General features: G+C 42.3%; 1 protein-coding gene across 1 annotated transcript; it reads right to left on the bottom strand.

Moving 5' to 3' along the window:
* Positions 1-966: 966 nt before the first annotated feature.
* Positions 967-22567, bottom strand: LOC146514896 (uncharacterized). The gene is given in 12 exon segments (XM_085169197.1): positions 967-1733; positions 1856-1986; positions 2114-2185; positions 2268-2356; positions 5235-5412; positions 5611-5634; positions 5730-6047; positions 6150-6459; positions 6462-6614; positions 7215-7598; positions 7730-7866; positions 22393-22567. Coding segments are annotated over 11 exon segments (1932 nt in total). The 5' UTR covers positions 7845-7866; positions 22393-22567; the 3' UTR covers positions 967-1575.
* Between the last annotated feature and the right edge of the window lie 84 nt (positions 22568-22651).

Here is a 22651-nt window from a genome sequence, read left to right as displayed (position 1 = left end):
AACGGTGGACAGAGCTACAGACCCATGACAGCCTTACCCAGGTAGCCAGCAGCTATGACCAGCACTACCTGTGCAGTTAATAAAAGGACAGGTAATGTTTGTCGCGCTGTTGCACACACAGCACGGTCATTTGTTTCAGTTAGCCTCAGATTGATGACACAAAGATTAATCTTCAGTCTGTGTGTTTGTGGACAGCTGCGTTCCTAGGGATCCTGCAGGGGAGCTTCAGGATTACGCTGTCTCTGAGCTGCAGAGCGACTCCAATCATGACTCTTATGGACAGAAGCCCGGAGTGGAGGAGGATGGAGGTTTGATGATGTTGTGGTCTCTGAGGTAGTTTTGCTGGATTCATCAGGTGGTGACCTGCAGCTCAGTGAAAGCCGACGTACTCTGCAGGAAAAGGGTGTTGAGCCTTTTTTAGATGGAGGCGGTAAAGCAGGTTGTTGTCATGAGTGATGGAGGTGGGACCAGAGCATAGGCGTGGTGCCATGTGAGCACACAGGTAGATACGTACCCACACTCACCCCAGACATGCCGGAGAGACCTTTGACAGATTAGACAGATGATGTGTAAATTTTAGGATTTCCTGTTTTGTCATGGTAACAAACTGTCTGACCTCCCATCTGTTTCATCAGTTCAGTTTGTTTGCCTTTGAGCTACACCGATCTGCAGCATAAGATCATTTCCCATCTCTCTGTCAAAGGATCCAATCAGATCAGTCCAAAAATTAATGATTGCAGTAACTGATCCTTCACAGCCACGGTTGATTGATCAGGAACCACAAACTCTGACACTCCTCTGTGATCCAGCGTTGTTCAGGAGTGTTGATCCACTATGAGCAAACATTAATGTCCTCTGATCCAGGTGCATACTAACGAGCTCAGGCAAGAAAGTAAGTCCTCCAGGTAATCAGTCTCTTTAAAGAGGAACAAAGGGGAACTTCACTGATAATCAAATATCATTATTATGTTAGCAAGTCAACAAGCACATACACAGGAAGTGTTCCTCAATGACCTCTGAATTCAGAAAAATCAAACCAAAGACGTTCTGAGACCAGAAAAACTTTATTGATTCAAAAATAGACTCAGCACACAACATACACACTGCAGGCCTGCAGTACAAATAGTACTGCACATAACTCTACCCCGTACCATAGAGTACTGTGGGTGGGGGAGGAGAGGGGGACATCTTTAATATTAGCAAAAACAAAAACTTAGAAAAAAAAAAAAAGGAGTTAGGTTTTACAGTCCGAGTCACAGGTCTTATCCAATCAGCAGCTTAGTGTCTATAATAAGCCCCACCCTCTTAAAAAGGCTCAAAGGACGTTTTGTCATATTTTCTCAGGTGAGCCTATAGAGGGTATGGTCAGCAGCAGGGGCGTGGCCTTACACACTATAAAAAGATCAAAGCAGGTTCATGTTTCACATCTTCATTGTAACCCAAAACAAAAAAAATCCAAAAAAGCCCGCCCACCACATCACCTGATGGCGTTACTATGGTGACACTCAGTCAGTGGGCATAGTAGCAGCTCAGTTTTTTGGCCTTTTGTTAGCTGATAAGAAGTGATATCAGAGCTCATACATCCAGACCCTGCCGAGTCAGGAAGTCTTCAAGCGCGCTCAGTCGCTCCACCAGCATCACGTCCAAGTCCGTGTCCTCGCCACCATTGCTATGGCAATGTCGCCGAGCAGCTGCTCTTTTCCTGGGTACCATAGCAGCAGGAAGTCCCGCCCCTAAACACAAAAAATTTTTCTTCAATTTCACAGTTGATGACAAACAGCTAATCAATAATCAGTAACCACTCTCAGTGTGCCTAGGACAACCTCCCTAATGCAAACTACATTTCCCAGTGTACCTTGTGGTCTCTTCCTCTTTCTGGGCTGCGTGAAATCAGGAAAGAGGAGGAGCCTGCGCCTCTTCTGCTGGCCAATTAGGAGCAGTGCTCCGTCCTTTTCCCGAGGCTCCTCAAAGATGGTTTCCAGACTTCTGCAGGAACAAGCAAACCATGCTGGGAGATGGAGTTTGGATATGGAAGCATATTAACATAAAGGGCATGTACAGTCTTTACAGAAAAAACCCATCACCTGTCATTAGTAGGGATTTGTAGTCTTACCTGTTGTTAGCAGGGGATCTGTAGTTCTTGTTGGTGTAAATCTCCTCTAGACTGAACTCTTTCTTCTTTATTCTGAGAAAGCAAATGTAGGTCCACATTTGAAATAATGTTGGCACTTTTACTGTACATGTAAGTTTTTAGTTTCTTTCCTGACCTTTTGACCTTTGGTAGTCCCATTGGTGTAAGCAGCATTTCTCGCGGTGGCGCACGCCGGATTCTGATCTGTGAGACCCGTTTACCATGCTGCTGTAAAAAAAAAAAAAAAATTACTGATAGAGTCCCTGTTATTTAATATTTAACCTGGAAGTGGTCTAGGTCACATTAAGGTTAAACATTATGGTGTGCATGGGGCTTGAAACACTTTGGATCCCAAGACTTCACTGTAGAAGGCTGACAGCTGGTGCCATGGGCCACCACCTCTGTTCAGTGATGGACGTTCATAGTGGACGTAGATGGCATCCTTTACCCCTCTCAAACTATGTGTGCTCTCAGTCCAAAATATTAAATTTAGCATCTTCAAAGAGTAACCTTTGACCTTTTGGTGTAGGTGTTCAGGTGGGTCCAATGACTGTAGAAAATGACACGACAGCACTTCTTCCCATTGTGCAAAAATGAAGCCAAAATATCCTGCTTCAGGAGGCTGCCATCTTGCATTTTTGGAGCCAGAGTCTACAAACTAGTGACTTGAGGTGGAAGTGGAGCGACTGTGTCCCGCTCCCACCCACACACCCTCTGGATGTGACCGCAAACACGCCCCCCTACACTTTTTACGTAGACCGGCTGCTCCAGTTCATTTGCTGATGGGTTTATCACGACTGACGACTCGTTCAATCAAGGTGAATACAACCACGTCACTGTTACAAAAAAGACACACAGCTTGTCATCTTATAGTTCTACAACATCTACAATCACTAGCATACACACTGTGTTGGAGGCTTGTTGCTAGCTAGTTAGTGATGCTACACACCTGTTACTCTAATAGTCTGTATTTATGAATGATTCAGCACTGTTTAGGTTTTGTTATCCATATTTAGACAGCGATGAGATCAGTTGCACACTCCACAGAGGCCCAGAGTTACTGTTAATATCAGAAATGTGATGCTGTCCTTTGAGATTTTAACATAAGACTGTTAGTGTAATGCATGTAAACCTGTTTAAATCTTCAGAGCACTCTACAGCCTGGTAACATGGAAACTTTAGAAATAGCAGGTTTCAGTAGTGTAGTCTAATTTGTTCTTTTCATTTAATAATAGAGTCCATATTATATCAACAGCTACATTCACCCTGGGGAGAAACTAGTGAGGGAGACCATCAGGACCAAGCTGGGTTTCCTGGATCCAGAGGTTTGGAGAAACTTCTTCCTATTCTTTCATCACAGCTGTCCTGTGCCAGATGTTCTGTTGACCCACAGAGAGGCTTCATTTAAGAAAGGCTAAAGCTTGTGGCAGGGATCAAGGAGGACCTCATGATCTTCACCAGCAGCTCCCTCACAGGGAAATCTTCAGAGCTCCACCGTAGGCCTGCCCCAGAAGATGGATAAACCCAGCATTTTATGAACACTGTGATGAGACCTTTGGTTTGTGTAATGTTATAAATACTCGGATACTCCTCAAAGGCTCTGGACTTATATTTAAAAATATATTATCCTCCCTGGTTACTCTGGTATGAATAACTCTGAATCACTTAAATAAATAACACACTATTGTTATTGTAAAGTAATGCTACTCTTACTTGATTACAATTTTTGAATACTTGACCCACCTCTGCCCCTTGGACAGAAATCAGCGTGATGAGAACTATTGATAATACAAGAAAGAATCTTTGGAAAAAAATTATCTGAGGATAATTTATTTATTTTAGTCTGACCCCAGTTCCATCCACTAACATGGAGGAGGCGGGGTTTATGACCTATCCTGCAGCCAGACACCAGGGGGCGATAGAGACATTTTGGCTTCATTTTTGGGGGCTGTCGCATCCTCCATGTTTTCTACAGTCATTGGGTGGGTCTCTTGTGTTGTTGTTGGGGGTGTCCAAATTCATGGGCTGCATCCTCCTGAAGCCGCATTTGTAGGCTGATTACGTCACAGCGACGCGACGAAGGCTGTCCAAAATGCAGCCGACAAATGCGCCCTCCTTTTCCCCGAATTTGAAGGATGGGTCGGGTGTGTCCGGATGTGGCCCACCATACCCCAGAATTCATAGCGCGGCTCAGCCAATTCCAGTTTTCAACAATTGCGGCTGCTACTAAGTTTTTAATATTACTCTTATTTCTCTTTCTGGGTCACAAAATAAACTTTTAACATATTTTCAGACGAGAATGTGGGTGTGTAAACTTCAAATATCTGCTCGGTTTATCAAGATATCACATATTTGCAAAAGTCCTCCGACGTTTTCGGAGACGTCTGCTACCCACCAGCTCGATAGCTAGCCGAGAGCTCGAGGGTCACTGAAGCCGCCGCCAACGGCACAACTCCCGGCACATCATTTTCAGATCACCGCAGCCTTTAGCTACTCAGGTTAAACGTAATATGTAAGTCACTTAGACAATCTAAAAATGTTATTGTTTGGCTTTTTTCAGTGTTTTATTTGTTCGTGAGTAAATCGGTTTGGCTGAGATTAAAGTTATTAGATTAGATTAGATATAATAAAACTTTATTAATCCCAAGGGTCATTTTCACACAGCTGAATAAACGTCAAACAGAAAACTGATTAAACAAAAGTGTGAGATGGTCGAGAATTTACACCAGTATCCTGTTGTATTTTAGATAGCAAGGAGCAGACAGCTGAGTTTATTAGACTCCACCGAGACAGCGGTGACGCAAATCTGAAGGCTAGACTGTCCAATTTCACAGCCGTTTACTTCCGGCCTACCCGACCTCCTGAGGACCCGGCCCACGTAGACCGCGGCCGGGTCCTCAGGAGGATGCAGCCCATGATTTTGGACACAACTGTTGTTTGATTTATGCTATCTAGAGATGTGAGGACTCCTCCCTGTGATTTTAGTGTTTAGTTTGTTTTCGCAATTCATAATTTAATAAAGGCCAACATAAGATAGAGAAACACCCTTTACTATTTGAAATATATATTTTTTTAAATAATAAAAACAAGAAAACAACTTCACCTCTCCATTTGTGCTAAGAAACTCAGAGCTGACTGCTGATTGGTCAGCTGGGAGTGAAGCAGGCAATCCATTGGCTGAGCAGGCAGGCAGGGGCCGGGGTCGTCGCCGTGGTAGGTAGAGGCTCTGAGTGCTGTGATTGGACCTCTGCTTCTGCTGTCGCCAGGCAGAAAAGGCTGGACTGAAACGCACAACAAGCACTTTATTTCTTAGATTTTTATCCAACTAAGAAACACAAGTTAAACTACTTATGTTAATAATGATGAGGACATTAAACATATTAATATATCACTGGTTAAACTAATTATATTAATATAGACTGTTTAGTTTCACTGAAGAAAAGATTTATTTGTATAAATGAAAAGTTAAGATTCATTACCTCAATATTAGCGTTTGAACATAACTGTGAAGATGAAACACAAAGACGCCTGTTAAGTAAATTTTTTTAAAGTTTAAAGATTGTTAATTAGCCTCATTTAAAAACAAAGTTCGACCAACCAGTGGTCGCTGCTCAGGCTGGGTGGGGCTGTCCAGTCCTTCAGGGACCGCTGCGGACTACAACAAACTCCACCCCTCACTGAATCCAACATCATTTCCATGGCAGCTGCTGGCAGGTGAAGCAGGGGGGCTGGGCTAACAGAATAAGAGGCGGAGCAAACCCTCAGGTGGAAAGCAGCGCGATTGGAAGATGGGGCAAGGGGCTGTGTGAAGCCTGAAAAACGCCACTTGCCAGAAGGGACAATGAATAGTTCCGATTGGCTGATGGTCAGACTCTCAGCTGACTGGAGGATATACAAGGCATTCTGGGAGGACAAGCTGCAAGTACAAAAAAATTACAGTTAAATCAGCTAAAATGGATTAGCAAGGCCAAAATCTGCTGTGATTGGCTGTTACATCATCAGCCATCACCCCCCTCACCTGTGTTGCATCAGCGGCACTCTATAACCGTTCTTCCTCACAAACACATTGATTGCCCTCTCTGATTGGCTGGAGCCTTCGGTCTCTGGTCTTTTGTTCTGCCCTTGGCTTAAGTTACACAGCGTGAGTGGCTCCCCCTTTTCACCTCCTCTAACGCAGACAGCCATCTGCCCCACAAAGCGCCCCTCTGCCTCTCCCTTCACCTTCTCTTCTTTCTTTTCTGGACAAACACTGATCTCTCCTTGGTGGTTCTTCCTCCTCCTCTTCTTCCTGCTCACTGTCTCTTCTTCTCCTCTCCTCCTCCTCCTCTTTGTGATTGAATGGAACTGGAAGAAAAAGGAGACGAGGACGACTCCTCACTATCGGATGATGATACTGATGATGAAGAGGATATGGTTACAAGTGGCAGAGGCGGGGTACTACAGGAAAAAGAGGAAGTGGAGCTGGACGCAAAGACAGATGGCCCTGAAAGAAACAGGAAACAAGGATCACTTTTTGTAAGTAGATTATAACCCTTTAAAGACCTGCAGGAACCCTCAACAGGAACCCCCAGAAACTCTCTGACATCTGAACACTCAAAGACCTACATTAACTGTCAGAGACTGCCAGAATGTGCAGGAAACCTCAGAGACCTAAATTAACCTACATGAACCCACAGGAACTGTGATAGACCTACAAGAAGGCTCAGAGACCTGCAGGAACCAACAAAGGGAACCCCTAGAAGCCTGTAGAAACACCCCTCAGGAACCTCCAGAGACCTACAGGAAACCTCAGAGAGAGCCCCCAAAGACTTGCAGGAACCTCTTGAGACTTCCAGGAACCTGCAGGACACCTCTGAGACCTGAATGAACATTCAGGAACCGACAGGAACAACCCCCACCCTCAAGACCTAGGAACCTGCAGGAAACCTCAAAGAATTTGCATGATCCCCCAGAGCCCTACCAGAACCTGCATGAAATCTCAGAGAACTAGATGAACTTACAGGTACCTGCAGGAACCTTATTAGAACTCCACTAACCTTCCGAGACCTGCCAGAACCTGCAGGAAACCTCAAAAATGACTCACCAGTCAAACATGATGCTCCTTCTTCTTTTTGTTTCTGGCTGTTCTTCTTCTTCCTCTGCGTCCTTCTGCTCCTCCTTTCCAGAGAATTCAGACGACGGCCAAGAGATGCTAGAGCTCCTCGCAGGAGGCGTCGTACCTCCATCCGGTGGCTTGAGAGGAGTCGAGGCAGGAGAGCGGCGCAGGGGCAACAGGGAGGAGGTGGTAGAGGAGCTAAAGGAGATAAAGAAGAAGCTGGAGGAGGAAGCGGAGGAGTTGAAGGAGGAAGGGGGCTAGCTAAATGTAGAAAAGGAGGAGCTGAACAAGGAGGAGATGAAGACGGAAGAGACATGGTTGAAGGACGAAGAGGAGGATGAGTGGCTACTGGAACTGAAGGAGGAGTAGGAGCTGAGGGAGGAAGTGGAGAGAAAGGAGGAGAAGAAAAAGAATGTTGATGGGGAGGAGTAACAGAGGAGGAGAAACAGGCTGTTAGCCTTTGTAAATCATCAGGAAATAAAAACACAAAAACAAATGCACACCTGATTGTGTGTCCTCATCCTCATCAACCAATGGGAGAACATGGGGCGGAGACATCACCACTAGGTTTTGGCCCCTGCCGTCACTCTCGATTAGTGTAAGCGGTCGAGAGAGCATGGTGAAAACTGCCAGAGAGAGACTAATGAATACAATCAGAAATTATGTTTCATGTGACACAGATCAAAACTTTGTAATGATGTCATTGTCCTGAAAAATGAAAATATAAAAGATAGACAACATGGCTGCACTTCCTCCCATTGTAGAAAAATGAAGCCAAAATTTCCCAGTTGTGGGAGCTGCCATGTTGCACTTTTGGAGCCAGAGGCTGTGTCTCAATTCAGGGGCTGCAACCTTCGAAGGCTGCATTTGTAGGCCAATTACATCACAGCAACGCGACGAAGGCTGTCCCAATTCGAAGACTCCTCCAAATGCAGCCGATAAATGCGTCCTTCATTTCCCCAAATTTTAAGGATGGGTCGGGTGTGTACTTCGTGGCCCAACATATTCCAGAATTCATAGAGATTGGCCCAGCCAATTCCAGTTTCCAACAATGACGGCAGCTACTTAGTTGTAATATTACTCTTATTACGCTTTTCAATACTTTATTAATTAAATTATTGTTCATAATATTTCCATAATAATATAAAAATACTTTCCAAACGCGGCAATGGTGGAGGAGCGCGGCTAAAGAGTTTGAAACATTACTCTTTCTGGGTCAAAAAACTAATTTTTAACATATTTTCAGGCGAGAATGTAGCGGCTCGGTTTTGCAAATATGTGTCTTGATAAAGTGCTCGGAGACGTCTGTTACCCACTAGCTCGATAGCGTACCAGGTGGTCGAGGCTCACTAAAGCCAGCGAGAACACCGGATTCCTGGCACATTGCTTTCAGACCCCCGCGGTCTTTCACTACTCAGGTTAAACATGATATAAAAGTCACTTAGATAACTTACAAATGTTATTGTTCGGCTTTTTTCAGTGTTTTATTTGTCCCTGAGTAAATTGGTTTGGCTGAGATTAAAGTTATAGTTTTCACACAGCTGAAACAGAAAACTGATTAAACAGAAGTGTGAGACGGTCGAGAATTTACTCCAATGTCCTGTTATATTTTACATAAGAAGGAGCAGATGGCTGAGTTTATTAAACTCCACCAAGACAGCGGTGACGCAAATCTGAAGGCCAGACAGTCCCATTTCACAGCCTCGCGCTTCCGGCTTTCTCAGTCTTCGGAGGACCCAGCCCACTTAGACCACGAAGGCTGGGTCCTCCGAAGGATGCAGCCCCTGAATTGAGACACAGTCGGAGTCTGCGCAGTAGTGACTTGGGGTGGAGCATCTGCATCACGCTCCCACCCACACACACCCCTACACTTTTTATGTAGACCGGCTGCTCCAGTTTATCTGCTGATGGGTTTACCACGACTGATGACTTGTTAAATTAAGGTAAATACAACCAGATCACTACTATGAAAAAGACACAAAACTTATCATCTTATAGTTCTACAACATCTACAATCACTCTGTTGTGTAATTTCTTCTTTTCATTTAATAATAGAGTCCATATTATTATCATCAACAGCTACATTCACCCTGGGGAGAAACTAGTAAAGGAGACCATCAGGACCAAGCTGGGTTTCCTGGGTCCAGAGGTTTGGAGAAACTTCTTCCTATTCTTTCATCACAGCTGTCCTGTGCCAGAAGTTCTGTTGACCCACTGAGAGAGGCATCATTTAAGAAACACCAGGAAGACTAAAGCTTATCGCAGGGATCAAGGAGGACTCATGATCTTCACCAGCAGCTCCCTCACAGGGAAATCTTCAGAGCTCCACCATAGGCCCGCCTCAGAAGATGGATAAACCCAGCATTTCATGAACACTGTGATGGAGACTTGCTTTGTCTAATGTTAGAAGTATTCAGATACTCCCCAGAGGCTCCAGACTTTTACACAAAGATATTATATTCAGTCCTGTAGAAAGTTATATATTTAAAAATAAATTATCCTCTCTGGTTTATCTTGTATGAATGACTCCGGATTACTTTATGATAAATAACACACCATTGGAAAAAAAAAAAACAGTGAAAGAATTACAGATCACAAGTTTTTAGCTCAACATACAAGTGAAGACCTTTGACCTTCATCAGGTTTTATTTAATTGTGTCAGAAAAAATCTCATATGCTCTTCATGCAGCTGAGTACATCAAGTGTTTAAAACAGAAACTGTGCAGGTCTGAGATCAGCAGCTCCCTGAAACACCAAACTGAGGTCCTGTTAATGCTGATGTATAGTGACACAGTTACATGGGTGATTAATCCTTTTGTCTTTTTGTCTTTAACTTTATCAATAAAACAGCAGCAGCTTTCACTGACAGCACATGTGGTACCTTAACCTTTGTACTGTTTTCATCAGTTAATTTTGCAGTTACTACAAAGAGTGAAGATATAGGGTGATCTGTCTGCTGTCACTGGGTGGTGCTGAGGTCTGAATCTGAGGGCAGCTCCTGTAATCACAAAGAGACCAGAACCATCACAAACTGAAATATAAAGTTTCTCTCAAATCTGAAATAAAGCTGATCCTTCTGTCCCACACACTCAGGATCTGAAGCTCTTCTCTTACATTTTTTCAGTTCTAAAGTTCTGCTGACAGCTGACATATGAGCTGTTTATTAAAAAAAGGACAAATCCTTATATACTAACACATTTTCCAATATAATGTTTACCTTTGAGTCGCTGGTGCTTTTCAAGTGGAGATTTGCTAAGATGAGATGATGGAGCAGGTTTCAGTCCTGGTTCAGTCTGCTGTTGCATCGTGGTCACCAACATACGGACGTGTTATCAGCAGTGTTTGAGCTGCTGCCTGAGTATTGGACAAATATTAATACTTTAAATTATTTCCCTCAAAGGATGTAAGCTGTAAGCAGTACTGCAGAAGTAACTTTGTGAAAAATATCTCATTTAAAATCATCCAGACTGTTATTTTAACCGGAACATTTGAAACAAACCTAGTAAAAAAAAACAACTTTAACTTAATCTGCCAAATGGCCGTAGTTGGTTTCAGTACAGGGCTTTGCTATTTTCATCCATAGTTAATGATTAATGAAGGGTTAAGGGTTCAAGCTTCTTTTTTTTAAAAATTTGGGTGGATGGATGGATGGATGGATGTCCTTACAGATGTAGCAAGAGACAGAAAACATGCTGCTGTTTGCACATATTTAATAATCGTAATAGTAACGGTAGTTGGTGACTGAGCGGCCTGGTGCTTTTATGATTTCTTTAGTCAGGGTAAATTCATTCACCTGCACAGATTAGCTAAACGAACTTTACAAAACAAGTTTCCCCAACAGCCGAGTGCTCATCTTAGGTAGCTAGGTCTCAAGACCTAGTTACGGACATTAATTACAGATTAGCTTACAAACACGTTTAACTTACCGAAAAAGTGCAGCGGGGCCTCAGGTCCTTCTGTCGGGTAGTCCAGTTTACTGAAGAACACCTCAGGCTGTCAGTTTGAAACAGTCGGTGCAGTTTTGTAACGTAAACACTGGACCTCCTCTCAGATCTATCTGCCTTTCCCGAAAGAGATACGCAAGTTTCTCCGCTACTGCAGCTGCCAGTCAAAGCTGTTATGATAAAGTTCCACCCCAATTTAACAGCATTATGGTAGTAATTACAATCAAACTTATGAGTAAGGAGACCCCTAAAAAACAAATCAGAGTCATGAGAACTACTGATAGTGGAAGAAAGCATTTTTGGAAAAAGTTTATTTGAGGAGATTTCTTTTTTAATTTTAGTCTGACCCCATTCCCATCCACTAACATGGAGGAGGCAGGATTTATGAACTATACTGCAGCCAGACACTAGGGGGCGATAGAGAGATGCTTCATTTTTGGGGAGCTATTAGGTCGTATCTTGACGTATTAGGAGAGATCTTGCAGCTGTGTCTGTCCTCCATCCATCACAGCACATCTAGAAACAACAGCTATACTCAGAGCTGGACCAATCAGCTCCGAGTATATTAATGATAAGAAGCAATCATCAATGTAGCTCTGATACTGTAATTCAACACGGCAACAGGTAAACATACGTCAGAGGCTCAGTTTAAATTCAGAGGACACGCATCAGTACTGACTGAAATCAACTGTTATCATCACAGACTGAATAAAGTTTGATATAAATCTGTCTGTGCTCATCGTTTAGAACAGATGAAACTGAATCCTGGTTTGGCCTTTGACCTTAAATGTCAGTTGATGTTGCAGTGATGCAGCAGACTTGAGATCAGTTCATGAACATTTCATTTCATCATTATTCACAAACACTGGCTGTTTTTCAATATTTGTACTTGTGTTCCTATGGACTTGTGAAACGCCATCAGTTGTATTCTTCCAATAGAGATTGAAAATGTGATGTCATTCAGGGGTAAAACCGCAAAGGATTCTGGGAACTCGTAGCAAGAGGTACTAGCGCACACAGGTTTCAATTTAAATCAGTTACACAGCGATAAAAAGAAACACAAAAAATGTCAAGAAGCTGTTGTATTATTAACTGCAATAGCCGGTCGCATGACAGCCACGGGAAGCCGACGGGTAAAGAGATCAGTTGTTATCGGATTAGTCTTTTGTTGTAGTTATTACGTCATTTTTCTTAACATAATTGGTGATATAGGTTACAAGCAAGTCTGGCGCTGAACAGAAATTGTCTCGCTATGCTCCTTTGTTTATTGTGCATAAATAGTGAATTGTCCTGACACAATATTGCGTTTCGCTTCTGTTATTACCATGGTACATTGACAAAAACATATACTTTTACACAAGATACTTTTCACAGATTAAAACAGGTTTTTTGTATCACTAATTGCACAGTAGGATTACAGCATACAATATTATTGTCACTGCTACATTTCTGTAATGCGTACCAGAAATGATTTCCACTACTAATCAATTACCGTTGAGCTCAAAGGTCCTATTAATAAACGGTTAACGAATGTGTATTTATGAAGACGATTTGTGAGACTGGTAAACTTATGATACGTACGATGGTCTGTCGTTCTACACGGTGCATTTCAAGGTCCTGTACCCATCCGTCGGTAAACTGTACCTGGGCTTGTTGCAGTGACCTGAAGTTACTAAACTTCACGAGTGTATGCACTCACTCCAAGAACCGTATAATTATAAATATGAGCGTGGTGAAAGTTGGGCAGCACGCTAACGTCTTTTGTCCACTCTGTGTGCTCGTAAGGGTCTAACCCTTTCACTCGTTTGATTTTTTTCCTCGTATCTTTTCTTTGACTTTTCATCAAGTCTGTCTTTGTACGGACCGGCATTGTTCTCCTTCGTTTTGTACATAACTTTTTTTGGGGGGCAAAGAAAAAGCAAGAAGGTATTGGAACCAGAGAATGAACGTTTTGCGGAGCTGCAAATGCTTGCATTTGATGCGGTACTTGGATTGTTTTGCCACGAGTTCCCGGCATGCAATGCGTGAAAGTCACGTGGTCTGTCAATCTCTATTCAAAGTACGCATCAAGTCAAGTACGCTAAAAATGCCTAAATGTGTTTTTTTGCTCCGCCCATTTTATCAAGCATTCTTAGTGATGACTTGTGTGGACTTGGTGCAACGAGTATCCCAGAATGCATTTCGTCTGAAACTTAAACAGATACAAAGATACAATACCAGATACAAAGTCCTGGTGTTTTTACCTCATTTGAGTCCCAACTCCTGACTTTAAGCTGTCCTGTGGTTCTAATTATAGTCATCTATCGTCCACCTAAATATAATGACTTGTTTATTTCGGAATTTTCAGACTTCTTGACATGTTTTATCGCTCACTATGAAAAAATTCTTATAGTGGGAGACTTTAATATTCATCTGTGTTGTGAGGATAAACCCCTGGTCAAAGATTTCTTAAATGTAATTGATTCCTTAAACTTCACACATTTTGTGTCTGGGCCAACACGTAAGAGCCACACCCTAGACCTTGTCTTGGGCTATGGGCTGAATGTATCAATGACTGAAAATTGTGTTTTACCTATCTTAGACTACTCAGCAATTTTATTTGATATTTTAATCCCTAAATCTCCAGCTTCTGAGAGGGGAAGATTGCCCCTCAGATCATCTCGTTATATTAGCCCTGAAGCATTGCTTGGAGTTAAATTACATCTACCTGATGTGTCGGACCCTATTTTTACCCAGGAGTTATGTGTGGACACCTTGACTGCAAACCTTAATAATACACTTCTTGAACTACTGGACTCTGTTGCTCCCGTAAAGAAGTTAAAATGTCAAAAAAGGAACCTTATGCCTTGGCTAAATGAGGAGCTCTTGAACTTGAGAAGAAATTGTAGAAAAGCAGAGCGTCACTGGAGATCTTCCAGACTAGAAGTATTTCTCCAGGCTTGGAAGGACTCATTGTCTTCTTTTCAATCAGCGATGTCGAAAGCGAAAGCAAATTATTTCTCAAATCTCATCATGAGTCATAAACATAACTCAAAACTCTTATTCAACACAGTGTCGCAACTTACAGAGAGTAAGTCAACTCTCTGCTGTTCTAATTTGATAGCTCATGACTTTCTTATGTTTTTCAGAGACAGGGCTGAAACACTTAGAAATCATATTACTCCCTCCTCAAGCTGTTCATTAGACTACTCGGCTGCTTTGCCTGTTGGTGTTGATAAACTGTTCTCTGACTTCAAGGTTATCTCTCTGTCTGGATTAACTAAGGTTGTAAAAGCAGCTTAATGTACAACCTGTTCTTTGGATCCTCTACCAGCCTGGGCTATAAAGGAACTGTGGTCAGTATTAGGACCCTACATTCTGTTTCTTTTAAATACTTCATTGACGACCGGAGTCTTCCCTGAATGTTTTAAATCAGCTGTGGTAGTGCCAATCTTGAAAAAGCCTGGACTGGATGTTAACATGGTCACAAACTATAGATCCATCTCACATCTGTCTTTTTTATCTAAAGTCTTTGAAAAAGTGGTTTTTAAGCAGCTCACTGAGCATTTGTCAACAAGCAATCTGTTTGAACCATTTCAGTCTGCTTTTAGACCAAATCACTCCACAGAAACAGCTTTAGTAAAAGTGGTAAATGATCTGCTGGTAAATGCAGGCAATGATTTTTGTTACTGCTGGATCTAAGTGCTGCGTTTGACACTGTGGATCACTGCATTTTATTAGATAGGCTTGAACATTTTATTGGAATTACAGGAAATGTTTTATCGTGGCTGAGATCTTACCTGTCTGGGAGGTCTCAGACTGTTAGTTTTAAAAATGATCTCTCCGAGACTTGTGCAGTGAGCATGGGGTCCCTCAGGGCTCTGTACTTGGACTATTGCTGTTTTCTATGTACCTGCTGGCTCTTGGTGTTCTTTTACGTTCTTTTAATGTAACTGTTCATTGTTACGCTGATGACCTGCAGCTTTATGTTCCTTTAACCATTGGAAATTGTGCTGAAGTCTCTAAACTAGAATCTTGTCTATCTGCAATTAAGGGCTGGTTATCGGATAATTTCTTGCTCCTAAATACTGATAAAACAGAGTTGATGGTCATTGGGCCACACAAATTTCAGCACTTGTCCCAAAATTTGATCTTGAGAATTGATGACAGTGCCAGCCAAAACTTGGGTGTGTGGTTCAACATGGTGCTCTCCTTTGAATCTCATGTAAAAGAGATAACAAAGACCGCCTCTTATCATTTGAGGAACATCGCCAGAATCAGACAAGTTTTGTCAAGCGACACTGCAGAGGTTCTTGTCCATGCATTTGTGTCCTCACGTATTGATTATTGCAATGCTCTTCTTTCTGGGCTACCAAAGAAAAGTTTTAGAGGTCTACAGATGGTGCAAAATGCAGCTGCTCGCATTTTAACAAGAACTGGGAAATTTGAGCACATTAGCCCTGTACTGAACTCTCTTCATTGGCTACCTTGTCAGGTTCGAGCAGATTTTAAGGTCCTGCTGCTCACCTACAAGGCTTTAAACGGACTGGCACCTTCATACCTTTTACATCTTTACGTTCCATCTCGTGCTCTACGATCTCAGGACTCTGGCCTTCTAAAGGTTCCTAGAGCCAGAAAAAAGACAATTGGAGAGCGTGCTTTTTCTTTTCGTGCCCCGTTTCTGTGGAACAACCTCCCTCAAGCTATTCGGCAGGCATGCTCTGTGGAGGTTTTTAAAACTAAGCTGAAGACACATTTGTTCACCCTATCCTACATGTCTTAATTCTATGGCTTTTAGTTTTGAAATTTTTACTGTTTTTAACTTGTATTGTGTCTTTTACCTGTATTGCTATGTATCGCTTTTATTTTATTTTTTTCATCTTTTTAGTTTCAAATAGTTGTACAGCACTTTGTTTGAAAGCACTTTATAAATAAAGTTATTATTATTATTATTATTAAAAGCAGCAATGATGGTGGAAAGCGGCTAAATCTGTGAGGAAAGTTTAATATATTCAGGGGTGCACATAAGTGGTTCGCAGGTGCGCATTCGCTGTCAAAATAAAAGACACGCACGAGATAGGAAGTTGCAACGTGCGTTTGCGTACATAAGATTTTCTGGAGGAGGACACACATTTGTTTAGAACTCTTAAAGATGTCGAAGAAGCAAGCTCCTTTAAGCAATTACTTTGGTGTTCCTCCACCTCCAAAGAAATGTCAGAAGGAGTCCGAACCACAAAACAAGCGCTTATTCTCGGAAAAGGGGTTGCAGGAAGTGAGCTGGCTTCAAACAGATGATGAACGCACAGAGATGTGGTGCAGAATGTGCCGTGAAAATCCCACTCTAGCAGACAAAAACAGTGCCTTTTATATGTACGCAAATGCGCGTTGCAACTTCTTATCTGGTGCGCGTCTTTTATTTTGACAGCGAATGCACACCTGCGGACCACTTATGTGCACCCCTGAATATATGACTGGTTCTGTGACACGAAATAAACTTTTAAGATATTTTCATGTGAGAATATAGACATGTAAGCTTCAAATATCTGCTCCATTTATCAAGACGTCACCTATGTGCAAAAGTGCTCTGATGTTTTCAGGCAATGTAGTCACCCCACCAGCTGTCAGCTGACTGGGAGTTGAGAGTCACTAGAACCAGTAAGAACCCCTGACTCCTGGCACACCGTTTTCGATACTTTTCAGAATATTTTATAAATCCCTGAGGAAATTGTGTGGTTACAGTCGCTCCAAGATAATAACAGTAACAGACTGAACTAAATTAAATAATACCATATATTACAAAGTTACAAATATAAGAAAACTTTAAAACTTTGTTATTTTCACTGTAGAGGATGTCCAAAAGGGTGTAACTATTGCACTGTGTACTGAAGAGCAGGGCGATATGGCCAAAAATATTTATCACGATATATATTTGAAAATTTGCGATAACTATATAACTGACGATATAATTCATGCGAGACAAAATACAACTCCACAACTTTACTAGCGCAAAAAAAAAAAAAAAACCCATCCATATATTCTCACTTAAACAAGCAGCTGTTTTTATGTGCATTAAAGCTATATAAAAATTTAACAGTGCAAATGCAAATTCCTTGCTGAAAGTTTAACCAAAAGGCATTTTGGGCCTGAGCATAACCATGTATAATATCCACTGAAGTTAAAAAGAGGTGCTTTGCAACATTCAACTGCAGTGTGCCAAATAAAAAAAGTCAAATACGTATTTTTCGGACCATAAGGTGCACGGGGTTATAAGGCACATTAAGCAAAACAAAGCATTCAGATAAATCAACTTTATTCAACTCATCCTTCTTGCTTCCTCCACTTCTGTACCATTGATTCATTAATGCTGTATTCTATCACAGCTGCTCTATTCCCATGTTGTTGCAGTATATTAATGGCTAACCTTCTATTGTGGCTGGATTATCTCAGTTGTTCTCCTGCCTGAAGTTTGGTCCGTTTTGTCTCTAACCATCAGGAACCTTCACGTTAACTTTTATCGAGTGGAAAAGTGTTAGCGTTCATCCTCCAGCTTCACTGTTTATGTTATGCTAACACAGCTGTGTCGCTAGCAATCACGTAGCACATCATTAAATACCAGCTAGCCCAACTTCAGTAACCTTACAAATGTCACTGCTGTTCAGTTTCCTGTCTTCATTTATGTTGGAAGTGATAGCAGAGCTGTACGTTTGAATTTTTTCAGAAATCTCTCAGTCAGAACATGCTATATCATGCTTAGATAACTACCAAAACTAGCGAGCTAACTTCTAACTCCGTTAAACATAATAAATTCTGTTTTCATGGATGCCTGGATGTTAAACTTCATAGTTACACCTGGTAAAGCAGCAATGCTGATCGTTTTATTAAAGATGAAAGAATTTAGACTTTTTTTTTTTTAACTGTCAGTGATGCTGCAGTGTTCGTTTGACTTTGCGACCTGAAGTGGACGGAGTTTAGGACCCAGATTTACGAGCACCTTAGTCCGACAAATTCGGCAATAACGACGGCCCGCTTGCATGTTCTACAAAAAAAAAAAAAAAAAAAAAAAAAAAAAAAAAAGTGCTTTGGTGGGTATCTGACGGACAAACACCAAACCAGTTCCACATCACTGAAGTGGCACCATTTTTACAAATCAATTCTGGTTCATCCCTTTCACTCAACGATCCGCTTTCTCCCTTCTCATTCTCCGTTACCGCCATGCTTTTTCGGCCATGTGTGTATGAAAATAAAGGCACTGCGCATGCGTGTTTTACCCATATATTATTGAGATATTTCATTTTCTTATCGTTGCCTAACATTACACCGGTATTACCGTGAACGGTATAATATGGCCCAGCCCTAGTGTACTGTGACATGTTCCTATGACTGGCCAGCACATCATGGAGTGGGTAGGAGGTATTATCCAGCATTGTCCTTATGCTGGACAACATATGCCTCTCCGACACCACCTTAAGGGAGTCCAGCTCCATCCCCACAGCATTACTGACCTTGTGGATCAGTTTATTGAGTCTTTTGGCATCTGCGACACTCAACCTGCTGCCCCAGATCTGTCTGTACACAACTACGGTCTTGTGTACTTGAGTACTGTGAAATGGCCACTGAGAGTCCCGATGGGTTGGAAGAGGAGCTCATCATTTCTGAGATGACTGCATTGATGGTTAAAATCGCTTTATCATAACCATCGAGTATAGGTTGCCATGGAAATATTAAGCTGTCTGCACATAATTCACTGATTTTTTTTCTCCCACATGCTGCGAATGCATCAATAATCCCCCTCCCAACTGGAAAATTTTCTACCCAGCACACTGCGTTGAGCATGTGTGTTTATTGGGGGTGCAACGATACTCGTATCGATATTGAACCGTTCGATACAGTGCTTTCGGTTCGGTACGCATATGTATCGAACAATACAAAATTTTTAATTTATTTTAACAACTTTCCTTCTGACGATGCTGTCTGTGTCGAGCACTCAGTGGATCTGCGCTCGACAGTGCAGCCTAGGCAGAGTAGTCGAACGCAGATTCACTGAGCGCAGGGCAAGCTAGCAAGACAGAAGCTAAGCTCTCCTTGCAACATGGCAAATTGAACCTTCCCCACCCTCATTCAGATCTGGTGTTTGGAACTATTTTGGTTTTCATGTGACATATGACCCTGAAGGTAAGCGCGTCATGGACTAAAGTAAAACAGTATGTTGGATGTGCCAGCAATGCTCAATTACATGGGTGGGAACTAGTGTGTTAGCGCAGTTAGCTCGTTAACGTGTTGGCCGTCCAGCCCCACGCACGGGGCGATCCGCGGTAGCTTGTTAACGGAGCTTTGCCGTGTTGTGGCGTTAACGTCATTTCAACGAGATTTACGCTGACAGCACTAGTGGGAACACAACAAATATGACTGCACATTTACGCCGACATCATCCTAGTGCAAAAACAAGTGGAAGCAGACAAAAACAACAAGCACGCATGCTACAAACTTTATCTGAGTCATTTAGACAGCCGTTAGCACATGATTCTCCTTATGGGGACCTGATATGTTTAATATGCTGCTGAGAATATAGCCCAGAAGAAGCGTATAGTATAGCTTTTATTTTGGAAAGAGCCATTTCTCTGTAATAAACTCTCTTTTCCAAAGATGAGTGATTCCTCAATCAGATACAGGGCTCGCAAAATCGCTAGCCCGACGTCCCGGGGCTAGCGATTTTTCCAGTCATGCTACCAAAATCTATCTCTGCCCTACCCGTCGGCCTATCGTAGGAAGGAAAAATATTTCGAAAATGTAGCTGGGTAATTATGTCATTGGCATCGGTGAACCACTGTCAATATGTGACATATTGAAATCGCGTTTGAATTTGCGCTTGTTTTTTGCTTTCACTTTGCAATCGCGTGAACTGTGTATAGAGAGCGACAGCACTGATTGGTGAGTGATGATAATTTGCGCACCAATTCCTCTGACATCGTCTTATCAATCGTTAGCTTACTATGCAAACATGACAAGTGAAATCTCCCGCAGCAAGCTTAAACATGTGAGAGGTTGATCGCGCAGAGAATCGCTGAGCGTTATGTGAGTGCGTGTGTAAAAGCAGCAGGATATATATTTTAGTTCTGCTGAGCCAAATAAGACAGGTCAGGGTGAAGAAGTGACAGCCAAAGAAAAGCTTACCACAAAACGGAAAAGTTATGACAAATCAGACTATAAGGCAAAAAGAAAATGCAGCTTTATGGTTTCACGGACAAAAGAATTTCTGTGGCTGCAATATGACGAGCTAAATAACCAGGGCTGCACATAAGTGGTCCGCAGGTGCGCATTCGCTATCAAAATAAAAAACGCGCACAAGATAAGAAGTTGCAACACGTGTTTGCGTACATAAGATTTTCAGGAGGACAGACATTTGTTTAGAACTCTTAAAGATGTCGAAGAAGCTCCTTTAAGCAATTACTGTGATGTTCCTCCACCTCCAAAGAAATGTCAGAAGGAGTCCGAGCCACAAAAGAAGCATGTATTCTCGGAAAAGTGGTTGCAGGAGGTGAGCTGACTTCAAACAAATGATGAACGCACAGAGATGTGGTGCAGAATGTGCCGTGAAAATTTAATAAATGACAAATTAAAAAGGCATGAACTTTTGTTTTTGTATCGAAAAAATATCGAACCGTGACACCAAAGTATCGAACCGAACCGAACCGTGAATTTTGTGTATCGTTGCACCCCTAGTGTTTATATACTACCAGATAGGGAAAAATATGGCGACAGTGGGAATTTCACTTAAGCGAGAGAATGAGACTCGCTGTCGTTTGGATTTTATGAGGATATCAAACAAAATGTGGTAATTTGCAAAATATGCCGTTAAACTATTGCCACGTAAGATAGCAGTACCACTAATCTATTCCACCAGCTGGAAAGTCATCCACTGCAAAATTAAGAATGTTTTAAACTCTGCACATGAACGTCTCCCCACACACCAAAGAAAACTTTAGATAAGCCAGCTTTTATATGAGCTACATATTGACGAGAGAAACAAAGAAAAACTGCACGGTAAGCCTGATTCCATGTTATTGTTTATCGAACGTGAAGTATATTTATGGTCTTCTTTTGCAGCTGGTTCAGTGAATTTTGGTCGGAGCGTGACAAAACTTGCAGTTTTGGAATCTGCGAGATCTCTGCTTTTAGACAATGTGCCATTTGCTTGGTTACATGAAGTCGAGTGAGTTCGTAGCTTCATTGTTTGTGGTTGGGCACATTTTGTGAAATTACATGACTGCTCTTTTAATTGTTTGTCATTTTTGCTGTGTTTGGTGGTTGTAGAAATGGTTTGTATTTTAGCTGAGATTCCGAGGTTTCTGTGGATACCACACATGCAGCTATTTACGTTTAAAAAAAACAAAATTCATGGAGGCTTAAACTGCAGCTCATCCCCTTTGTCCCCGGTACCGAGGGCACTGGTGGCTCAAGATATATCACGATACACACACACATATATATATATATATATCATATTATATTTTCCTCATATTGCCCAGCTGTACCCTGAATGCATGGCTGACCCTCCATCAGAGAGCACAGGTCACAGCCCGCTTGAAACAACCTCCGATTGATCTCATTGACCTTCTTGGGTTTCACTGATAATCTCCAATTGATCCATCTTCCCCTGATACATAAAGGTGGAGCTTTACCTGCCATTCTGCATACACTCCACAAATCACCTCACTGTACCTGTCAGTTGAATTACACTCTATTCATACAGCCAAACAGGAAGCTTGGGTAAATGTTACATCATCAGAGGGAACTCACCTGTGAGGTTACCGTGGGGACAAAGATGTCCCCTTCAGGATTAAATGACCGCACTTACACTTAGGTCTTAACTGTAAATGTAAAGTTCTATTTTGTGGTAGTCTGATGAGCAATCGGCAGGTGGAATACAAATAATGAGATGTCACAGCTTCACGTTTTCTCGAGAGACTTACAGAACACCCAGAAATATTCCTGTTACCCGTTTTCAGTCAACTGATTAACGGCTCACCTGACGTTTTTCTATTTCGTCAGAGCGGAACTCATGTGACGTAATATCAAGGGAAGCCACGAGGCGGGAACGGTGAGGGTCAAAGTGGGAAAAAACGAGATTTGGGAAAATTAGTAAAGTGTTTGAGCTAACAGCGGCTAGCTGCGTTAGCAGGCTTTACTGTGAGGGAGGCTGTCAGCCCGGGACAAACCGAGACATTTTTAACCGCTGTGTTTACCTGGCTTTAGCCCGGCGGGTCCTTCAGGTTCCGTTAAGTCCTCTCAGATCCCATTTTAGTCGGTTAAAGGGAAATGCGGAATCCGTCCGCCCTGTCCACTTTCGGAACCTCTGTTTGCGCCACACAGGTCGACAGGAAGCTAGCAGCAGTTACACCGAGGAACTTCCGCCGGAAACTTCAAAATAAAGGCTCTTTAAAGAACAGGAAACGGCTGTGTGTGCGCGCGCGCGCGCGTCTGCAGTATGGCGCTTTGTGCTCT

The sequence above is a fragment of the Neolamprologus multifasciatus genome, chromosome 7, assembly GCF_963576455.1.
Source record: "Neolamprologus multifasciatus chromosome 7, fNeoMul1.2, whole genome shotgun sequence".
Classification (NCBI taxonomy): domain Eukaryota; kingdom Metazoa; phylum Chordata; class Actinopteri; order Cichliformes; family Cichlidae; genus Neolamprologus; species Neolamprologus multifasciatus.
This window is presented reverse-complemented; position numbering and strand designations above follow the sequence as displayed.